Source organism: Balaenoptera acutorostrata, chromosome 6, assembly GCF_949987535.1.
Source record: "Balaenoptera acutorostrata chromosome 6, mBalAcu1.1, whole genome shotgun sequence".
Lineage (NCBI taxonomy): Eukaryota > Metazoa > Chordata > Mammalia > Artiodactyla > Balaenopteridae > Balaenoptera > Balaenoptera acutorostrata.
In genome coordinates, this window is record NC_080069.1 from 53,964,663 (window position 1) to 53,988,332 (window position 23,670).

General features: G+C 44.1%; 1 protein-coding gene across 1 annotated transcript in view; it reads right to left on the minus strand.

Annotated features, from left to right (window-relative positions):
• The window catches only part of MTAP (methylthioadenosine phosphorylase), a 39,148-nt gene that overhangs the window by 13,401 nt on the left and 2,077 nt on the right, over window positions 1-23,670 (minus strand). Inside the window, exons 2-4 of the mRNA XM_028165115.2 lie at window positions 17,516-17,602; window positions 15,553-15,611; window positions 11,334-11,501 (exon numbers count right to left, since the gene is read on the minus strand). Coding sequence (XP_028020916.1) covers window positions 11,334-11,501; window positions 15,553-15,611; window positions 17,516-17,602 — 314 coding nt within the window. The remainder of the gene's footprint in view (window positions 1-11,333; window positions 11,502-15,552; window positions 15,612-17,515; window positions 17,603-23,670) is intronic.

The following is a 23,670-nucleotide window of genomic DNA, read 5'->3' on the forward strand; positions in this document are numbered from 1 at the left end:
CTAGCTGGCACCAAAGCCACCTTGCTCAGAGATTAGGCCTCAGAGATTGGGGGGAATGAAAACCCAGTCTGTGCTCCTCTCAACCCCTTATCGTACGTGTCTTAAGGGAAAGGCTAAGTTAACCCCAGAGCAATTTCAGATGGCATTGAAGAACAGGTCAAACGACTCTTCCAGCCTGTATAAACAGAGGCTTTTCTCTTTTTGTAAAACTGACTAATAAAATGGTGCCACATATTCCAGCTTTGGCTTGGTTTCAGCCTTCAATGAGTCAAGTATTAGCAAAAATCCTATTTACAACCATGATTAAGTGTGAAAACAGGGTCACAAAACCCTTCAGTGGCTATACCCCAACAGACATCTATGCAGTAACACCCCCATCTTATCTATCTCCGTCCCTTCTTTGCCTAATTACTCCTCTCTGTTCTGAACATTTACCTTAAGACATAATATGTATTAGTTATTCCTTATGTTATGCTATATACATGTGATACTAACTGCCTACAGTTTTAATTCCCTCTCAACTGGAACATTTTACATTTTTCTCTTTAAACAAAGCTCCCTAAATCCCACCTCTAAGGCTTATAGCAAACCACCATATCTTCTTCTTTTTTTTTTTTTTAATTTTTAAAAATTTATTTGTTTATTTATTTTGGCTGTGTTGGGTCTTCGTTTCTGTGCGAGGGCTTTCTCTAGTTGTGGCAAGCGGGGGCCACTCTTCATCGCGGTGCGTGGGCCTCTCACTGTTGCGGCCTCTCTTGTTGTGGAGCACAGGCTCCAGACGCGCACGCTCAGTAGTTGTGGCTCATGGACCCAGCCACTCCGCGGCATGTGGGATCTTCCCAGACCAGGGCTCGAACCCGTGTCCCCTGCACTGGCAGGCAGATTCTCAACCACTGCGCCACCAGGGAAGCCCCCACCATATCTTCTTGATTCTTCATTTTCCAATTATAAAATGTAGTGTTCATCCACCCATTTATAAGAGTGTTATGAGGATTAAGTCAGCCCTGATGCCCAGATATCCCACGGCAGCTCAGAACTGAGGTCTGGGCTAGAGACTGAATTGGGAGTCAGCACCAAGGAGAAGCTGTAGCTGAGAATGGGGCCTCAGAGCACCCAACCTTGCAGGAGGGGTAGCCCCGAGGAAGAAATGGGGACTTTAATACCAGTATTTCTAATAGGTTCAGGGTTATGCTGTTAAGATCCCAGGAGGGAAAGTGCCGATAAGAAACATCTCTTCACGCAGACTGCCCACCTACTTGTGGTGTTCTGCATAATTCAAACAGTGACATATTCAAGGAAAAGTAATGATCTAATTTAAATCACTATAAATACTCCTGTGCTGCATAAAATAATGAGGTAGGATTATGCTGAATGAAATTCAGACCAAGAGCAATGGGGTTTGCAATCACAAGTGAAGTGACTGAAGGACACCACCCAAGTGAAATTCTAAAATGAAAATATATGTGATTTTAAGATCTCCTGTCCTCCCCCTGAGAGTTTTTAAGTAGAAGTGAGAGCTTCTGTAACGCAGCAAGAAGCAAGGGACGTCCCACATGGTGGGGACTGTTACCTCATTGAGCCTGTGTTGAAGGGGGTTCCTGCCTGTTCACTCCCAATTTCCAGTCAAAAGAGCTCTTCTATAAACAAAATAGTAGTTCACCCTCAGGTGGAGTTTTCTGACGGATATGGAGAAAATATAGGAAATGTAGTTTTGTACCTGGATTTCAATCTTGTTACTGATTTTTCGTGTGGCCTTGAGCAAATTACTTAACCTCCCTGAGTTCTTTCTTCATAACGTATTAGCAACATCCACTTACACCCTTGTTTAAAACAGGGCCGCAAAGAACCTCTGGTAGCTACATCCCAATAGGCTGATGCAATAACTCCTCCATTTATATGTCAAATGTGTGTTTGGGGATAAATAGTAATTGTTGCAAAGTGCTACTACTATTGCCTGAGGATCAGTGAGGGAACAGACGCAGCATCCGGCCCACAGTATTCACCCAAGTCACATTACCAATGGACACAGGTGCAGCAGAAGCAAGCACATGGAGGAGCTCATCAGTGGAAGACGCTTGCAGATTTTTCTTGAGGGCAGAAACTAGGTGTGCAGCCGTGCCTAGGTGAGCACCTTTCCCTGATAAAGGGGGCCCTTAATGAGATCTCTTCTTCTTTCCATCAAGAGATAGAATTGGAATCTCTTCCTGGGCCACAGGAAACAATTAGCCTAGACATCGTCAGACTGGCTGGATCCATTGGGAAGCTGTGTTTTAGGCTGTGGGTGAGAAGAACAGGAAGGATCACACACCTTCCAGAAGCAACCTAGACCAAGGATGAGAGTTTGGGGGTGGCGGCTCTGTCCTACCACGCTGTGAAAGTGGCATGTGGTAGCAAACAAAATAATGCCCCCCTGCACCCCTGAATATCCACACCCTAATGCCCAGAACATATGAATATGTTACCTTACATGGCAGAGGGGAACAGAGGTTACAGGTGGAATTAAGACTGCTAACCAGCTGGACTTAGAAAGATTATCCTGGATTAACCAGGTAGGCCCAGTACAATCACAGGAGTCCTGACATGTGGAAGAAGGCAGAAGAGTCAGTACTAGTGATGAAAAGGACTTGACCTGCCATTGCTGGCTTTGAAGATGGAAGGGGGCCAGGAGCCAAGGAATGAAGGCGGCAAAGAGCAAGGAAAGGGATTCTCCCGAGCCTCCAGAAAGGAATGCAGCCCTTGATTTTAGCCTACTGAGACCCATGTTAGACTCCTAACCTGCAGAATTAGATAATAAATGTGTGTTGTTTAAGCCACTAAGTTTGTGGTAATTTGTTACAGCAGCAGTAGGAAGCTAATACATGTGCTCATGTGGTTTAACATAGTTAACGCAATGCAACTCTGCCCCTAACTCTTGCTTCAATTGGTGAAGCCTCCTAGCGAGGCAAAGGGACTGCTAATTTCACCCCCCTCTCCACCATCAGCCTGGGATATCCACTGGAAGTAGACTTCAGGGACTGCCCAACTGACTGGCTTTACTGCTCCCTGGCTGTCTCTGTGCCTCCAGGAGAGAGTCACTCTGACCTGTGTTCACCTTATCAGTCTTCTCATATTTTAAATGGGGAAGTATGAAGGGTAAATACAGTCAGTGTGAAGACTGAATGAGAACACATGAAGCAAGTGCTCAGTCCGAGTAACTACTGCTGGTAGAAAATCTGCTTCTGTACTTCTCGTCTGCCAACTTCAGAGCAGACGTACTCGGGTCTCAAGTCAAGGGTACCCCCAAAACGGGGATATGTGATGAGAAAAGTTAGCAAAACAAACAACAAACTGCGTATGGAAGAGTGAAGAAGACAAAATGATGTTGTGTACTGGCAAGAGAAATGAGTTCAAGGCCATCAGGGAGAGAATACCGGGCACTTTCAGACACAGTGGGGGAACAAAGCCCAGAGAAAGACTGACCAGTAGGTTCTTTCTGGATCAAGATCCTTGAATTGGCACAAAGACAGCCATCTGTTAATAGTTTTCCTTTGAGGAAATGCTGAGTTGCAAACAAGATGAGGGAAAACACTTTTCCCACAGCAGAAGCAAACACACCCGCACATTTCCAAGGTGCTTCTGGAGCACAGCACATGTCCACGAGCCTCAGCACACAGGAACACGAGGCGGTTAATTTACTGGCAAAGCGAGGCCAAGGGCTGCTCATATGCAGCTTGGTTTCGGGGAAATGATTCTACCCACATCACTTAAAGTCTATCCAAACAGTCCATCTCATGAGTGCCCCTAAGTGAAAAATGCATTGTTTGGTGCATTTACTCTTAGCACTGCAAGCTGCAAAAGGGGAAGGCTGGTTGGAAAGGCATGCATATTGAAAACTTTAGTAATGTGTCAGATTGCCTTCTATTACGATTCTAACCATCTCTACCAGTAATAGGTATGTGCGTTAATTATCCAGGGCCTAACAGCATCTCACAAGTGGGAAGAACTTAATATTTTCTTTCCCTTCATAATTATCCAGAAATAACTTGACTTCATGTTCAAAAGACCAGAGATGACCAGATAATAAACAGTAATACTTCATTGGGGAAAGGGAAATGAGCAAGGATGCAAAGTACAAAAGCAGTGAAGAAACCACCACAAAGGGGACAAGATAGTTTTAAGTACACATCAAAGATCATTACCATCAATGACAAAAGGAACTAGGAAAAAATTACATCAAATTACAGGAAGAGCTGAGTAGCTAAGGTCTTCTACACAGGGACAGCCCTTCTCTAGACTGTGCTGCTTATTCAGAAGTCTGCACACGAGCTGATGCTCAGTAACAGATTCCGGGGCAAGGCCTCCCAGAGGGTAGCAGTTGTTTGAGCTTGGTTTCCAGCACTCTTGTGACTGTGTCTTCCTTCCTGTTTTATTTTCCGGGAGTAGTATGGCAACCAGCTTTGAGGGGAGTCAAGCTGGGAGAAGTAAAAATGTTAAGAACTAACCCAGATGAGGGCAGTGGTGACAGACGACAGGGTGGATTCAAGGCACACATGGGCACGACTTAGAGACTGACTGGATGTAGGGGTGACAGATCCACAGCAGCGGTCACCTGGTAGATGGCAGTGCGATGGTATTACCAACTTAGCAACTTACCAAGTGGAGAAGAGGGAGCTCGAGACGGGGGAAGGTGTGGGGTTAGAAGACAACCAAGGGGGAAAATTAATGAAGTGTGAATTACAAAGTGTGAGGTGTCTTTGGGACCTTGTCCTGTATCTAGGAGCCAGTGTGGATCTCGAGGGGGGAGGGCAGAGCTGGAAGTCCATGTGTCAGGAGTGGTTGAGGTCATAGGGTTTGCAGATGAACCTAATTCAAACCCCATAGGTCCCACTTACTAGCAAATGACCAATATTTCTGAGCTTAAGTTCCCTCAATTTAAACTGAGGAAACGACCCGTGTATGTGGTAAATAGGGTTAATTGATTTGTGGCACTTGGTAGGAACTCAAACATTGGGAGCTTACAGCATTTTTTAAATAACAGTAAGGATATAAGGTAAGAAGGTAGTTTGAAGAACAGAGAGTTAACCTCACACAGGGAACAGCTGCCCCCACTTCAAGGACAGCAGCAAGATGACAAAGAAGAACAGGGATGCAAGTAACTGGTGAAAGGGAGGGTGAAGGAAGATGGCGCGTTTGTGCCGAATAGCATCTGTTTTCTTGTAAAGAGGCAATGTTCTCAACCAAGAGCGAAGGATATGGGCAGGAAGCTGTGAGAGAACAGAAAGGGTTCAAAATAGCTGCTGACAGGAATGGGAGAAAGAGCTGAGCAAAGGCTTCCTGTATAATTCTTTATCATAAACCTCCATTTCTGTTGTTCTATTGGTAAGAACAAACCCCGTGCCCAAGAGGCTGAAAGACTGAGAAACTGACATCATTACACACCTCAACCTCTAGGCCGACCTTCCAAGGGTGGGTAAGAAGAACTTTGCACTGTTAAACCCCGGGGGAAGCCCAAGGCAGGGCTATGTCTTTGGGAGAGGGAAATAAACTGACATCATCCCTTACCCCTGTGGTTACAGCGGGACTTTCCTGATGAGTAAGTGTGCATCACCAGCCAAAGCTCATCCCAACCCCCAGCCTCTCCTGATTCTAGCGAGAAAATAATTCTCTTAAGAGGGTGGACATCAGAACTCTTAGGAATCAATCCAACACCCTCATTTAGCAGATGAGGACATTAAGTGACACAGGAATTTGGGGGCAGAGCCAGGATACAATTTTGGATGTCCTCACTTCCAAGCTGGGGCTTCTTCCACCACATTCTTTTAGTAGAACCTAACCAGGGGCCTCAGGCCAGTGTGTTAACAGCATTTTGCAGAAAACACCTGGCATTAGGAATTACATCCTGCCTTTTTTTAATCTTAATTTTTTGGTCATACTTTTCTCATTGTTAAAAAAACAAAAACCAAAAAACACTTTGAACATTCCTAATAGAGGCCGCTATTAAAAAGAAAGAATCTTATTCTCATCCTTACAGATGTTACCCAGCCTCACCTTGAGATATTTCTGGTAGTGACAGAAGCAGTTTAAGTGACCCTACTAGTATGCATCTTTTTTTTTTTTTTAAACTTAATATAATGTGGGCATCTTTTCAAACACTCTGCATATCTAATTGTTCCTTTCATAAATATGGTGAGGGACTTCCCTGTTGGCACAGTGGTTAAGAATCTGCCTGCCAATGCAGGGGACACAAGTTCGACCCCTGGTCTGGGAAGATCCCACACGCTGCGGAGCAGCTAAGCCCATGTGCCACAACTATTGAAGCCTGTGTGCCTAGAGCCTGTGCTCCACAACAAGAGAAGACACCACGATGAGAAGCCCGTGCACTGCAACGGAGAGTAGCCCCTGCTTGACGCAACTAGAGAAAGCCTGCGCGCAGCAACGAAGACCCAACACAACCAAAAATAAATATATAAATAAAACTTATTCTTTAAAAATAAACAAATTGTTTGTTTGATAAACAAATTCTTTAAAAATAAACAAACAAATGATAAATAAGGTGAGTTGAATTCCCTTCAATGATGATAATCAGGATTGATGGTGAAAGGAGAAAGGTCATATGTGGAAGTTGCTAGAATCCCCTGCCCATGTGTACCTTCCACGGCATGGAAAGTTACTAGTCTGGGGTGGAAGAGAGGCCATATAATCAGTCCCCACCCCCCACAGACAAATGAATTTCTAGGAGTATCTAACAATAACTGGGTCAACAGTGGACGGTATGTGCAACAGAAGGAAAACAGGAAGAGACAACAAAATGCCTCATGCTTTGAAAAAAGCATCTAGGGGAAACAGTGTTGCTTGCTCTATAATAGCAAAAATCTCACTAGAAATCACTTCTATACTCCACTTTATAATGTATCATCAAAGTCAGGCTTTAAAAGTGGGGTGGGATGCGAGGGATGGTTATGTCTTTACCTGCAAGGCTGAAAAGGAAAAACAAAACAAAACAAAAGCCAAGTAAATGCATAGTTATGCCTCTAAATTTCTAAGTCTTGTCTCAGAATTTGGTTAGTCTTATATGGAGCCCTCACCAAACCACAGGCAGGGAGGATCCAGCTTCATAAAACACCTACCACTGATCCTGCTGGGCTCAAAGGAGGGAGGTGCTTCTACCAGCAGGAAGGGAGGTTCAGCAGAACCACTGAGCAAGTAAAGCCGCTGGCTGTCCCAGCTGCTTCCTGGACAGTGGCAAATAGATACAGGAGATAAGAAGACACACGGATGCAGGCAGGTATAAAGCACAGTAGAGAAACAATCTGAAAAGCCTTAGTGGAACCCTGAGAGTAGCTAAGCTTTCAGATTTCTGTCTCAGTTTCATGTGCAAAGCCAGATTCTGGGGAGGGGGATCAACTTGGATTCCCTATGAGGTCTTTTCTCTCCATCACTCAGTCTTGCTTCCCCACCAGAGACACTGTGAGAGCCAGATGTACCCTGCACGGGCAGAGGTTTGTACCACAGGAGAACTACCCCAAATTATGAATCTTGGGAGTGTCTCCCTTATAAGATCCTTTTAAAGTAGAAATAGCCTCACAATCCTAAAACAGATGAAAGGTCAGACACATTCTCTCCCCAGTTCACATGGACTGTTTAATAATGGTCAAGAAGCAGAACAAGCCCCATTCTTAACCATGTTTTATCATGAATTGCCAAATGACTTATGGCTCTGATGGTGGGGACCTCCACCAAGTAGAAGAAAGGGATTAATCAAACCCAGTACATCAGGAAACCCAAGGCAGGCACTGAGGACACTTACTGTGGGCGAGCCTCTTACAAGTTCTTGGTATGAATTACTATTTTAAATGTTTGGTTTGTGAAGAATATTGCACATGGGATCCAGGATAAGGGAAGAGTCAGGAAACCTGTCACTGTGCAAATACACATGGGAAAATGACCAGAGAACACATTCTTTCAGCATTTAAGTTCTAGATCCACATACATTTTCCTTTCTACAGCAGCCCTAATCACAAATGAAAGATTACTTTCACTTTAAATATTAGCAAAGGTTATTTCCTTGCATGTTTGAGAAACAGATGCAAGGACTGAGTACACACACCCAAAAATACTGGAACCAACTCCTCTCCCCACCTGTCTGCTGTCCTGATTTCTCCAGGTCAGCCACACCCAGGATTCCCCTTTTCTCACGCCGAGGCTTTCAAGTTTTCACAGGCTGGGATGTAGCATGAGCAAACCCAATGATTTTCAGAAGAGAATGATCTTATTTTCTTAAAAGAGCTTTCAGCCTGTCAGACACCTTCAAGGGTATTTTTCATTTTCAGCTTATAGAAATCTAATGATTTTTAAAACAACCATAAAAATCAAAGCTACCTGTCACTCTTAAATCTTAATGACTTCTAAGGTATGCACGGCATGGTTGACAAGCCAGGTTGGTGTTTTTTTCCCCTATGCTGAGCACTGAGGGCAGAGAAAGCAAGATGCTCTAGTTCTGCCATCTGTTCAAAAAGAATAGCCATACTATTCCATTTTGATTCTTTATCACAAATGTATGTCAGGGAGATTAAAACAGTCCCTCTAGTCTTTGAAGACACTTTAGGATAGGATATTTTTTCTAAGATGATGTGCTGGCAAAGTTATAGCAGTAGTAAGCAAATACGTGTTTCCAGATCAATCCCTGGAGAAGAACCCATGGACAGTGCAAGGAAAAGGAGCTTAAGTGATGGAGTTCAACCTGTAATTTTGAAGAGAGGACCAAGGCCCACATAGGTAAAGTGATCTGCCTGAGGCCAAACAGAGCCAAGATGACCCTTCTAGAGTTCAGTGCTCCTGCTCCCACAGTTCTAATCCTCTGTGCACCTCTGCAGGATGCTGCAGTCCTATCAAACATTCTGGGGCTGTGGTTACAGCTATGGGCACTGAGGCTGCAAACAGCATAGCCTGCAGCTCACCATTCATGTCTGATGACAGCACTAAGTGGAGGTTCAGATGCCTGCCTCAACACACCAGGATTTACTCTGTTAAAATAAAAAAGTGCTGTCAGTACAACACATGTAGGGCATTTCTCACAAGGCAAAAAGTTCTGATTCTCCTCTCCTGTAAGACATTCTCAAGCCTGGTTAACAGAAACCACACAGCTCAACACAGCAGTAGTAACACTTAGAAGATGCTCTCCAATAGCAAAATAACGCAAGGCACATACGTAATTTAAAATGTTCTAGCAGCCGCATCAAAACAGTATAAGAGAAACAGGTAAAATGAGCTTTAGTACCTTATGTAACTTAATATATCAAAAATGTTATTGTTGCAATATGTAACTGATACAAAATTTGAGATTTCATTCTAAATGTTATTTACTTAGGGGATCCTCCTTTTAACAGACCTTTTTTTCTGTTTTTACCAAGTGATGTTAACTAGCAGACATACTCCAGCCCAGACTCACACTAAAGGCATTTATTGGACAGGTACCACATGCTAGATCCATAAAAGGCACTTGCTAGGGACTCAGAACTCCCAAGGCGAGACTAAGGAGGCAGGTTATAGACATGGCACATAGAAGAAAACAGATACCAGAAGATTTTAAGGTTACACAGCTAATAAGTGCCAAGGCAGAAAGAAACCAGATCTGATGGCAACGCCTGTTCTCTTTCTATTCTCTTTGTGCCCCACCTGCTTTCTTGAGAGCCAGTATGTGAAACATCTACATTTACTACATGTGAGAAAAAGATCTGGGAAATGCAACAGTGTACAGTTACACCACGTAAGTAACAAATTAATCCCAGGCTTAGTATCCAAGCCAAACTTTTCTTTCCAGTACCATCTATCATACTTTATAAATCCACATCATTCTAGAGTTTTGTGCACTGCATTATTAAAAAAACCACATTGCACCCATTTTCTTAGGTCATTACCTCCAAACACATGTCTTTGACGGCCATAGAGATTTTGATCAAGATGTCCCCTAAACACAAACTCCAGCCTCCCTCTCCCTTCGAACAATCATGTTCATTCAGTCACTCAAAAAATACTGACTGAGCAACCACGGGCCAGGTAGTATGGTGGGTGTTGGGGATAAAGTGGCAAACAGGACATATGGGGTCCGTGCCCTCACACGGTTTACATTCTAGAGGGGAAGATGAAAAACATATAGTGTCAGGTGCAGAAAAATGATAGGAAGAATGAAAGGGGAGGGGCATGTAATGATTTTAGTCTACCCTCATTATTTATTAGGTTGAACCACATGAAATTACTGATATTCAACCATTTCTAACTTAGAACAGGCAATTTCATTTGGTTCAAGCTAATAGCTTCATTTCATCAGGAAACATTCAATGCTTCTGATGGACTACGGAATATTTAAATACCTGAAAAGCAGAAGACACACAGACGAGGTAGGAGAGGCGTTGGGTACAGCGAGCCCAGAGTTAACAGACTGGAAGAGCAGGATGGACCGAGGTGATGGTCTGGGTGAATGGATGGGGAATGCTGATAGGAGCTACCAAGTGGTTTACTCTCTGTGGTACTTCTCCCCACCGCTCTGGCTCAAGTAGCAGACTGCAGTTACCTGTCTCCATCCAGAGCATTCTGGGAAGTGGTTACTTCCCCCAGGAATGGGAGGTGGGAGCAGCATGAGGATGGGGTCCCTAGGAGACCACCCATTTTCTTGTGACTTCTTCAACTACTTCTAAATGCAGAGAAAGCCCAGGATCTTGGCAGTCCATTATTGTTGGCAGTCCAATATTTTGGTAAAGGAACATTATAGATTCCTTGTGCAGTTAAGTAACAGAAAATCCCTAGCTCAGGAACCAACTATTGATCTTAACATCACGAAAAGACAACCAGACATTACGTGCCTCCTGATATGATGCAGAAAGATTCTCACCAAGAATTCAAACCTGGTTCCGATCAGGCCTCTAGAGTTAAGCACTGGTTTACGGTAAACACAGGGGACAGGGGAAGACACTAAATGAGACTTAAGGATGCAATCAGTAAAATCCAGCATGTGGGGAGACTATAGGACAAAAAAGAAAAAAAGGCTTCTCTGGACCCTCATTTCAACAAACCAACTACAAAAAAAAAAAGTCTGTGAGACAATAGGGAAAAAGAGAACACTGCCTAGACATCTAATACTAAGGAAATATTAAGTAATTTGTTTTTTAAAGAGTTCTCTTAAAGTTACAAACTGATAAATGTTGAAGCTGGGAATTAGGAACTTGAGCGTTCATGATGATTCTTCTATTTTGTATCTGTGGGCCTGTGTCCCCTTTCCCCCAAGTCCCCACACATAGTCCACTTGAGCTGGGAACGATCGTACAGGAGGAGCCTGAGCATTTTAGATGACTGCTAACCTGTCAATGAACTGATCAATAATGACGATATCACCAGGCTGAATCTCTTCCTTCAAGGAACCGCAAGCTGTGGTCACTATGACATGTGTACAGCCCTCCTCCTTCAGAGCCCAGATGTTCGCCTGATAGTTGACTTTCGAAGGCATGATGGTATGCTGCCTCCCATGCCTAAGGAAAGAGAGTAAATATATTAAATATGGTAGAGGAGTGAGCAGGGCATTTTTAATACTCTTGGAAAAGAAAACTCATTTACAGCAGTGCCTTCCAGCCCTTCCCACCAAAATGCTTTCCTTGGCAGAGGAAGAGTGAGAACAGGCCAGGCAATAACCAGCCTACTTTAAGTATAAACTATTTGGTTTTCAAGTGCAGACTCGGGACTTCCCTGGTGGTGCAGTGGTTAAGAATCTGCCTGCCAGTGCAGGGGACACGGGTTCGAGCCCTGGTCCGGGAAGACCCCACATGCCACGGAGCACCTAAGCCCGTGCGCCACAACTACTGAGCCTGCGCTCTAGAGCCCGAGAGCCAAAACTACCGAGCCCACGTGCCACAACTACTGAAGCCCACGCGCCTAGAGCCCGTGCTCCGCAACAAGAGAAGCCACCGCAATGAGAAGCCCGTGCACTGCAAAGAAGAGTAGCCCCTGCTCGCCGCAACTAGAGAAAGCCCGCACGCAGCAACGGAGACCCAATGCAGCTGAAAATAAAAATAAATAAAGTGCAGACTCAATTTACATTTCATATTTTACTTTCCTATCAAGAGTAGGTAACAGCTTACTTAGAATTCACTCTCCAGTAAAATGTGCCATGTCTATCCTGTGGGGCACCAACACCCCAGAATCTGAGGCATCTGGTCTCTCATGACACGGAAAACAAGAGGTGCCAAGGAAGAAACACCCAAAATAGAAACTCAAGTTTCCAGTCTAATCTCTCTATTCTTTTCTGCCCGATCACCCAAATAAATTAATGAAACATTTAAAATATTAGATTTCCCAGTTGTTTATGTTGACATCAGCAGGTATGGTCCAAGAATGGATCACCTCACGCATCATTACTGTTATGGGCTGAATTATGTCCCCTCCAAATTCTTAGACTGAAATCCTAACCCCCAGTACATCAGAATGTGACCATATTTGGAGACAGGGTCTTTAATGAGGTAATTAAGTTAAAATGAAGTCATTAGGGTGAGTCCTAATCCAACACGAATGGCGTCCTTATAAAAGGACACAGACATACACAGAGAAGAACATGTGAAGATATAGGGAGAAGACAGTCAGGTACAAGCCAAAGAGAGGGGCCCGGAACAGATCCTTCCCTCCCAACCTCAGAAGGAACCAACCCTGCTGACCCCTTGATCTCCGACCTCTACCCTCCAGAACTGTGAGGAAACAAATTTCTGTTTCCACTCAGTCTGTGGCACCTTGTTATGGCAGCCCCACCACACTTAACACAACCGCTGATGATTTCGTGTCACGTTTCAAACAAAATCCAAATACTCTGCCATGGCGCTCGTATCATCTGGGCCCAGCCTACAAACGGCAACGTCAGTCCTTACCTTTATCCCTTCCCACCGAGGCTCAGCCTCACTGGCCTCGCTGCTTAGCTACACTCATTCCTGCTCAGCCTTGGCTCGCACATCACCTCGCCAGAGGAGTGCTTTCCACGACCACTGCATCTCCATCACATCACTACCCCCTGACCTTATTTTTCTTTCTGGCACCTGTTGGCCACTCAAACTATATATTTCCTTCTCAGTGTCCATCTTTCCCACTAGCATCAGCCCTGAGACGGTGAGGCCCTTATCTGTCTTCCCTGCTGGTACCTAGAACTGGACTTGCTATATGAGTAGTTCAATCTGTTGGACGAAAAACTGAGTACTTACACACACACTCTTTCCCCCTATCTCTCTCACACATACCCCCCCACACCCACCCACCCAGTGTGCCAGTAAACAGCCAGTAACGGGAACTTGATTTCTAAAATTATTTTAAAAAATTCACATGTTAGAGAGTATATTTATAAGCAGTATTTCACAGAGAGTTAAAATTATCCTGAGCTGCTTGAAAAAGTACGAACATCACAGGTAATGTTCTGCCACAGGAAGGCTAAGTGTCAAGAGACCAGTGGTCTTCACATGTGATAATGCAGAAACAGGCTTTCAAGGAAGTAACAACACACAAAAATCTCACTTTGTACGATAATGATTAAAAGTTTGGGCTTTGAAGTAAAACTGCCTGGGTTCAAATCCTAGCTCTGCCACATACCAGCTGTGTGACCTCATCAAAATCACTCAGCTCTCTCAGCCCCCAGTGTTTTTTTTTTTTGATCTGTAAAATGGATAATAAAAACCTGCACCACAGGGTTGCTATCCAATATCCCTTGTATCATTCCATACTGATATTTTGAAATAAACTTTAATGTCTCTTCTGATCACCAACAACAGAATTAAGAATATGGAAATAATTTGTACATAATTGCAGACAAGCATTAGCATATCAGGGTTTTTACCCCAAGGTCATAAACGACCTCTCGGAAGGTGGAAGTCCATGAATGCCCAGAAAGTATGGTAGTCCCCGCTTATCCACAGGAAATGCGTTACAAGACCCCTCTGTGGCTGCTTGAAACTGCGTATAGTACTGACCTCTATATACGCTATGTTTTTTCCTATACTAACAGGTGGGTAGTGTACACAGTGTGGATACGCTGCACAAAGGGATGACTCCTGACCCGAGCAGAGGGGGTGGGACGGCACAAGATTTAAAACTTATGAATTGTTTATTTCTAGACTTTTCCATTTAATACTTTTGGACCACAGTTGACTATGGGTAACTGAAACCATGGATAAGAGGGGACTCCTGTACATGCATTTTTCTAAGGCTGGTCTCCAAATCTCTGATTAGATTTTCAAAAGAAATTCACATATCAAAAGGAGTTAAGAACCACTGCATAGAGTGGTTCACAGTCCGACACACTTCAGTTCAGCTGGCAAGAGTATAAAACTTTCACCATGGGGCTACAACACGAACCATTTTCTCTTACAGTCTGGAAAAAATTAAGCGTTTATCCAGTAATGACCACAGACCAACAAAGAAGGTTGCCTGAAATCAACCCTATGCGACCATCTAGAACTAAAATTTAGTTTTACTGGACTCAGCAAAGCCACTTCCGTTTCAAAAATGCAGTGTGGCAGACAGACCCTAGGGTGGTCTTCATTTTCATGCTCTGAATAATTCCTTCCTTCTCGACTGTGGGTGGACCTGAGATGCTTCCAACCAACAGAACACAGCGGAAGGTGCTGGGAGTCACTCCCATGATCAGGCCCCAGCCTGCCAGCATGCGCTACCTGGCCCTCCTGCTGGCCTTGCAGCAGCAAGCTTCTGTCTCGTGAACTGCCCACGGGGAGGGCCACAAAGCAGGGAACATGGACAGCCTCTAGGAACTGACAGCCTCAGTCCTTCAACCCTGAGGAACTGAGTTCTGCCAACTCCTACGTGAGCTTGAACGAGGACCTGGAGCTCCAGATAAGAACAAGCACTTAAATATACCCATGTGACACAATATATACTTGTGTGACCCTGAAGAGGACCCAGATGAGCTGTGCCCACACTCCGGTTACCTGGAAACTGGGGGATAATGTATGCTGTTTCAGGCTGCTAAATTTGTGGTCATTTGTTATGCAGCAATAGAAAGCTAATACATGCAGTCTGACTAATTTCTAACTGTGTGATAAAATGACTTGCTCTTGTCTTTAGGGAACAGCACGAGCCTTGTCAAGGCAATAAGGGTGTAGACACCACAGAGAACCCACTTCAGCGACCTGAAACCCACTCCCCACAAGTCTAGAACTATTACTACACAAGGGGTCATGAATGAAGCAGTTTCTCTTGATCTTGTTAACTAGAAGATAAAAGACAGAAAAGAACAAAAGAAAACATTTCCTCTTGCAGCTAGAACTGAAAGCAGAGCTTCAAGTTTAGTCAAATCATTGCATCACTCATTGGATTGTTCTAAACATTTTCCCAACCTAAGGGGGGATGGGCAAGATCTTTAATCTCCAAAGTCAGTAAAACCTACCCCGAAACCATAAGCGATAAAGATGACTCAGATGCTATGGCTCCACCAACACATTAAAAACTCATACCTGCATCATTACTCTTTTCAGAATTTAAGTTAAATTTAAAATGTCCTTTGGTAGTAACATTCAAAAGCTTGAAATACATTACCTTGCAAGGAGGACGCAATCAACATTCTTTATCTTCCCCAAAATTAAGGCATCAGAAGGCTGCACATAGTGAAAAATGGTTACAAGTCAGTGATTTAAAAACACATATAGAGGGGCTTCCCTGGTGGCGCAGTGGTTGAGAATCTGCCTGCTAATGCAGGGGACAGGGTTCGAGCCCTGGTCTGGGAAGATCCCACATGCCGCGGAGCAACTAGGCCCGTGAGCCACAGCTACTGAGCCTGCGCGTCTGGAGCCTGTGCCGCGCAACGGGAGGGGCCGCGATAGTGAAAGGCCCGCGCACCGCGATGAAGAGCGGTCCCCGCACCGCGATGAAGAGTGGCCCCCACTTGCCGCAACTAGAGAAAGCCCTCGCACGAACCGAAGACCCAACACAGTCAAAAAAATAAAATAAATAAATAAATAAAGTAGCTATAAAAAAAAAAAATTGGAGTCATCAAAATATTCTTTGAAAAAAAAAACACATATAGAAACAATCAAAAAGCTGCCATTTCAATTGTTCACTTGTAGTAGGAGTCATAGAAACTTGGGGTCTGAGGGTATATTTCAAAGAAGTAAAAGAGTCTAGATTTGATGGATCAACTTAGTCACTCAATGTTTACTGAGCCCTCTCTACCAGTACAGAGATTCGTAAGACTTAGTAGCATGCGTGGGTAGGTACCATTTAGTAAGATCTATTTGTAGCAAGCACCCCTGGGGACTCTGACACCACACTGATCATACACAGATGTGTCAAGGCTATTTGGCAGGTTCAAGAACAGGTGTGGGTGAAATGCGAAAGGAATAGGAGGCCACTATCAGGGAATTTAAGAACTCAGCACTGGAACCATTTGCTGTGTTAACCAGGTCTAAGATGGCCACAAGATGACCTCAGGTAATGGAGGAAAAGGTCTGAGAACCTAGGAGGTTAAGAAAACATGAGGCTAAGAAGTGAGCAAGCTGACAGCAGGACTTGGAGGATACGGGATCAAATCTAAGGACTTGGCTGAAAAGGAGGGTTTGGTTGGGATTGACAAATACAGGGATCTTCGCAGGAGGATCAGAGGAACCACAGCATTTGGAAGTAGCCCTATGGAGTTAGGAGAAGGCAGACACCCTCACCCTGGCTGGATGACACAAGGGCTGGGAGAACTAAACAGCCTCCTTTTATTTTTATTTTTTATTTTTTTTAAATTTTATTTATTTATTTATTTATTTATGGCTGTGTTGGGTCTTCGTTTCTGTGCGAGGGCTTTCTCTAGTTGCGGCAAGTGGGGGCCACTCTTCATCGCGGTGCGCGGGCCTCTCACTATCGCGGCCTCTCTTGTTGCGGAGCACAGGCTCCAGATGCGCAGGCTCAGCAATTGTGGCTCATGGGCCTAGTCGCTCCACGGCATGTGGGATCTTCCCAGACCAGGGCTCGAACTCGTGTCCCCTGCACTGGCAGGCGGATTCTCAACCACTGCGCCACCAGGGAAGCCCCAGCCTCCTTTTAATAGAAAAGGAGTGTTTTATTTCCAATTCAGTTATGCAGTTGTGTTCTCAGTCCCCCCAAAATCCCCCTTTGGGCCAGGGTGTACTAAGAAAAGGCCATTAGATATTTCCTCCCATTTGTTAAAGACTGTGGTATGACCGATAGGCCCCAAATTAGAAGCTGATTTGAATGCAGTGATCTGGAGAGTACAGTTCCTGTGTTTGAAATGAGCATCTGGCTTCTAGGGGTATAATTAAGAAATTATTTGTACACGTTTAAAAGCCATGTTCTCAGTAGTCAAGTCCAAGGCAATCTCAGGGATACTGTCTCAGTTGGCAGAACCCAATAACAGAACTCCTGGCCTCTCTCAGCCTGGGGCAGGCAGCCCTGTGCTGCCAAGACAAAAGCAATTAAAAAAAATTTTTTAACTTAAAAATCAAGGCAGCAGGGAGAAAGAAAAAAGCTAGTATGTCTCCACTAACTGGATATTAACCTTGCCAAATGGAGTGTCCACATATTTTTCGGTTCTTCCTTCTAAGATTTCTGGATCATCCAGGCCTGTCCCACCAATTATTCCAATCTGAAGGAGACAATAAAAAGATATCACATTTGATCAGTTTGCAGTAGAAACAAAATGATTATTTTAAGCAAATTCGTTTATCCATACTCATATGCTCTTCTCCATTCCTGCTAAGCCCTAGTTGTTTTAAAAATCTGAACATTCCTGAAAAGCAGTCATTTATTCACCAAACATTCGAAAGCCTTCTATATTCCAGAAATAACCAAAGCATGAGTCATCTTTTTGGACTAAATCACATTTTTGCTGACTATTTGAATAACAAATTAGCATGGAAACGTACTTCAACTAGTTTAAATCATAAAGCCAAACCTAAAAATAGGTAAATATGGTTGGAGAAAGTACTTTCTAACCAATTTTATTATCTCTACTAAATGCGTGATGGAATAAATGTTCAAAAAACAACTAGGATAGAAAATATTCAGCATTTCCATTTGGTAAGGATTTCTCCTCATTACCGTACTTGATAAAGAAACGAGAGATTTTCTTTCCTATGCCACTAAAATCAGAGCTGTAAGGGATCACAGATAGAGGAATCTGGAATAGCATGAAAAGTTAGCCTCATTTATATTTATGAAATCCAACTGTCATTCATATACATGTAAATGTAAGTAAGTAATTCAAAGGTCTGTAGTTCCAAATTATTTTTAAGTGTCATATTGCATTTTCTAGACATTAACTTAATTGTCCTCATCTTCAGGAAGTAATTTGAGTTTAAAAACCCTGATATTACCCTATAGAGTTAATCTAATTTGATGATTAAGACACCTGAACAAAAACAATTACAGAGATAACTAAATATATTAATAAACTGTTAACTAAAAATGAAATAACTGAAATCATTAGGAAGGTTTCCCTGGGTTGATACTTCCTAAAGGAAAAATACTATTTAAATGTCAGCAACAGGCTACAGAGATGACTCTTTACTAGAAACCTAATAAAAAGTCACGTGAGCATGTTTTTTTCAATGAACAGCTTTAAATCTATTGTCACTTGAGTAAAATTTCTACTCAAAGAAAGTAGCTCCTTGAGAACAAAACTCCAATGTTAAAAATTAACTGAACATCTGAATTAAATAATTTTGAGATCAGGTTACACAGTTGATTTATACTAGTATGTGGGAAAATAGTTACCTCTCTGGCCCTATTTCCTAGAAAAATAAATCAACAAAATAAGAAAAAGGGCGACTGAGTAAGATTTTTACAAAGAACTGCAGGTTGCATGATTTAGTACTTGGAAAGCATCCCACGACTTCCTCAAGTGGCTAAACCAGTTTTTGAAGTTGCTGCCACCTTGTGGTACATTGTTGAAACCACAGCAGGTTACATATTCTACAGCAAGTCAACATTTTTCTTTGTTACAACTTAACATCGTAGGTAGAGACTAATCAATACAGGACTGCAGTTTTCAAATCAACAGAAGTGTTCACTTAAGTCAGTGGGTTTAAATTCATTTCAGTTCAGTAGAAATTTTTAAAATCACACTATTTTATGAAATCCTAACCCTTCCTGTAGCTGGTGTCTTTATCATTTCATGTAAGGCCGAAGCACCACAGATCATAGTTGGGATGGGGTAGGGGGTGTAATGAACTGTCCAGCCCATGTCATCACCTCAGACCACCGAACTGAGTTGCTGACTTTGAAATTACTCTCAGCCTACCTCTGGGGACTCTTCTACTCATGGAAATGTTTGGTGTTTTTTTGCTTCCTTTTTTTTTTTTTAAATACTACCACTCTGACTTGGCTGTTTCTGGCCGTTCCCCTGGGCCACGGCATCTCGCATTCTGGATTTAACACTGGATTCACACTCGTATATACAAAACAAACCAGACTTGGTTTTGAAACCACCCTCTGTTTAGGCAAGCCAGCCCAGCCTCACAGCAGTGAATAAGAAATGCCAGTTGGGGTCTTGCTGAAGTTCAGTGCCCTGGAGCCCACCCTCAGCAGCCCCAAGCTTCAGCCCAAACCACGCTGGCTGCATGATGACCATGCACTGGGTAGCTGTTAACTCAGCCCTCAGTGAGGAATATTTAGTACTGGGTGTGAAAACAAGAGCCATTACAGCTCGTCAGAAAGGCCAGGATGTGTTCTCTGGCACTGGAATTATCTGCAGGAGAGCCCGTCCAGTCAAACTGGCTCAAGTTGTTTCTCAAAACCCATATCTTGGAAGGGACACAGGACAAGTGTAACAACTGAGTACAGCCACACTAGGGAACTCCATCGCTAACCTTTTTCTTGCTGCAGACGGAGGCCAGCAGTGCCAAGATGTGGCAATGTCGCCACCTGCTGGCTCCATGGTAAAGTATAACTATGGGACGAAACTCCCAAGCACTAGTGGCCTGTCATTCCCCTCCAGCCTCTAAATTCAAATGGTCAGCTCAGTACCTGCCTTGATAAAGTAACTGTGTCTTCGCATTTACATGTCACAGGCACTGTGGCCAAGTTCTCCAGGGGCCTTACCTCATTTAATTTTAACATCCACCCTGTAAGATGGGCCCTATAGTATAACACCCATTTTATAAAAGAGGAAAGAGAAACACAAAACTTAAAAGAAATTTGTCCAAAGAGCAAATTGTAAAGAGCAAAGCTGGGATTGGAACCCAGGTCTTTCATACTCAACCACTATGATGTACTACCTCCCAGTATCCCCTGGAATCCTTGATAAACACCACAACCTATTAGAAATTTGTCTCCATGTTATGAAGAAACTGATCCTCAGAGTCCAAGTTCTGGACGAAGGTCACAGAGCAAGCATGGAAACAGCAACTCGGCAGCTGAGTGACCCACCTTGTAAGGGAGGGGGCTGTCCATGCAAGACCTCATGCATACTTACCAGGCTTTCTAGGCCAGAGGCATCGCCCTCAGTCCAAGCAGTCCTAGAAATGCTTAGGAAAAGTGTTCAAGGTCTGAGATGGAATTTCTGGGCCAATTCTGCCCAGCCAGGACTTCTTCACTACACAAGATAAAGTTCTGAAATAAGGACCCCCTGGTCCATCAAGGCCATTGCTAGATTTTAACAGCAAGTTGATTCATCCCACACTTTTCCACTTGCAGACCACAAAGCCAAACGCCTCAAAAAGAAGAGATGGTTTGACTTCCTCTCTGAGACTGTGTAAGCATTTTATCTAAATGTTGTCTTACCCGGCCAGAATGGTTACTTCCAACGATACCAAAAGGGTTCACACCAACCCCTACCCTGTGTCCACTTCCCCTGGTACCAGCCACAGGAGATTTCACATACCCCACTTGGTTTAAACAGCCGCTCACCATCACTTTATACTACATGGAGGAACCTAGCACTCCATGAAGTGGAGAATTTCATTCTTTTCTTATGGCTAATATTCCATTGTGTATATATATACCACTCCTTTATCCTTTCATCTGCTCATGGGCACTTAGGTTGCTTCCATCAACATTTGTTATTTGTAGACTTTTTGATGACAGCCATTTTGACAGGTGTGAGATGATCTCATTGTGGTTTTGATTTGCCTTTCTTTGATGATTAGCGATCATCAAAGAGCAGAATTTGACTATGTTTGGAAATAGGGTCTTTGAAGAGGTAATTAAAGTTAAATGAGGTCTTGGTGGGGGGAGTGCTAATCCAAAATAACTTCAGGTTCAGAACATCCGTGGTTTTTATTTAACCAACCTCTCCTTGCAAAGTCAAGATATTATTCTAATGGGTAGACACCCTCTTTGAAGATACAATTCACCTCCTGAAGTGGTCAGTGACTTTTTGAGGAGGATTTTCCTCCAAGCTTACTGTACTCTGTAGCACTCTCCTTCACTTGTGGAAGGACATAGGATTCTTCCTGGTGCTCCTCCTGGGTCAGCTGCTGGATACTAGAATCCCCAGGGGAGCTTTCAGTACCAAAGCCCAGGTCCCAGATTCCAGATATTCTAATTGAGCAAGACAGAGTTATTTTTCTTAAAGCTCCTCAGGTGGTTCTAACGTGTAGCCATAATTGAGCACCCTTGCGCTAGGGCCCAGATCATAATTTCTAAAATCTGGGCTAGCTGAGCATCATAGGCTGAATAATGGCTCCTGCAAGAGAGCCTCTCAGCATTCTAGTTATGACAACCTGTGCATGTTACCTGTGTGATTAATGATTTTGAGATGGGGAGATGATTCTGGATTATCTGGGTGGACCCTAAATGTAATCACAAGGGTCCTTTGAAGAAGGTCAAATGAGGAAGAAGGCGATGTGATGATGGAAGCAGGGAGAGAAAAGGCGATGTAATGTAGGGCCCAGAGCCAAGGAACGCTGGTGATCTCTAGAAGCCGGAAAAAGCAAGGAAACAGATACTCCCTTAGATCCTCCAAGAGGACCTGCCCTACTGACATCTTGATTTTAGCTCCATAGGACTCATTCTGGACTTCTGACTGCTAGAATTGTTAAGTGACTACACCTGTGTTGTTCTATGCCATCCAGTTTGTGGTGGTGGTGACAGCAGCCAAGGAAACTAGTTCACTAAGAAACACCTGAGGAGCTTGTTAAAAATGCAGATGCCCAGCCTTTTCAAAGCTCCACGGCCAATGGTTATCACATTTTAGCGGGCACCTGAATATACTGAGGCTCTTGAAAATCCAATTTGCTGCCCACCTCCCCATTTCAGATTCAGCAGGATTGGGGAAGGGCCAAAGAATCTGCATTTCTAACAAATTCCCAGGAGGGTGCAGATGCAGCACAGGCTTTGAGAACTACTGCTTTAGATGCTTTTGAGGCACAGACTAGAATACCATGATTATAATCACAATCAAAAAACCTTCCTCAGGGATTTCCCTGGTGGTGCAGGGGATAGGAATCCGCCTGCCAATGCAGGGGACACAGCTTCAATCCCTGGTCTCGGAAGATCCCACATGCCGCGGGGCAACTAAGCCTGTGCGCCACAACTACTGAGCCTGAGCTCTAGAGCCCGTGAGCCACAATTACTGAGCCCACGTGCTACAACTACTGAAACCTGTGTGCCTAGAGCCCGTGCTCCACAAGAGGAGCCACCTCAAGATGAAGCCCACGCGCTGCAATGAAGACCCAAAGCAGCCACACACACATGCACGCACGCACGCACACACACACACCTTTCTCAAAGCAACAACAGCAAAAAAGCCCCCATCTCTGTTTTTCTCTGCTGCTCAGGACACCAACCTGGCTGCTTCTTCATCTCCTCACCAGGCGGTCTCTGTCTCAGGGATTTATAGCCCAGGGGTCCTCAACCAAGTGCTGAGGCTCTCCTGGGAGGTGCCTGGAAATCCACGGGGAAATTTCTGGCTGCCACAATGACTGGAGGGAGTGCTACCAGCATTTTTGGGGGAGAGGGGACCCAGGATGTGTTCTATGTCCTACAATGCTCAGGACAGTTATACTAAGGGAGGAATTGTCATGCCCCAAATGGCATTGTGTCTCTAGGCAAAAAATGAAGGCTCATTGGTCATTTGGTTTCTAACTGGGGCCTGTGGGTTGTCCACCAGTTTCTCAAGGTCACTCAAGGACTTTCAGTGTGAAGGCCTTTGCTGGCCGCACTCAGCCATCGAAAAAGAGAGCTTCAAAGGCCTGTTCTCCAGTCTAGACTTGACCGTCCCCCTTAATATTGATACCATTTTGTTTATAGCCCACTACCCAACTATGATGGGACCATATCCCCTCCTTGTCATAGCAACCATGTAAACAAGACTTATTTTTAATCCCTCAGAGTAAAAGCTGGGCAGCTGCCTAGGGGAGCCATGGCCCATTACAGGAGCCCTCCAGAATGCCAGAGATCGGTTCAGCCCTCTACATGGCCAAGCATGCCACTGCCCGTGGCTGTTGCCGGAGGACACTGTCTCCCTGAGGTCCTCCCAGACAGTGGCTGCTACTAATACTATGGGAGAGTGTCCACTGGGCACTCGGCAGGCAGCTTGCTTCATGCAAACACTCTACAATCCCTTTTCCTTAAGGCTGCATGACCTTTGTCAACAGAATAAAACAGGGCACAGGGACCACATGTCAGATTTCAGAAATGGCTCACAACATCTAGTTGGTGGAATGCCAGGCTCTAAGCCAATTCTATCACTATCTAGGTCCAACTATAATT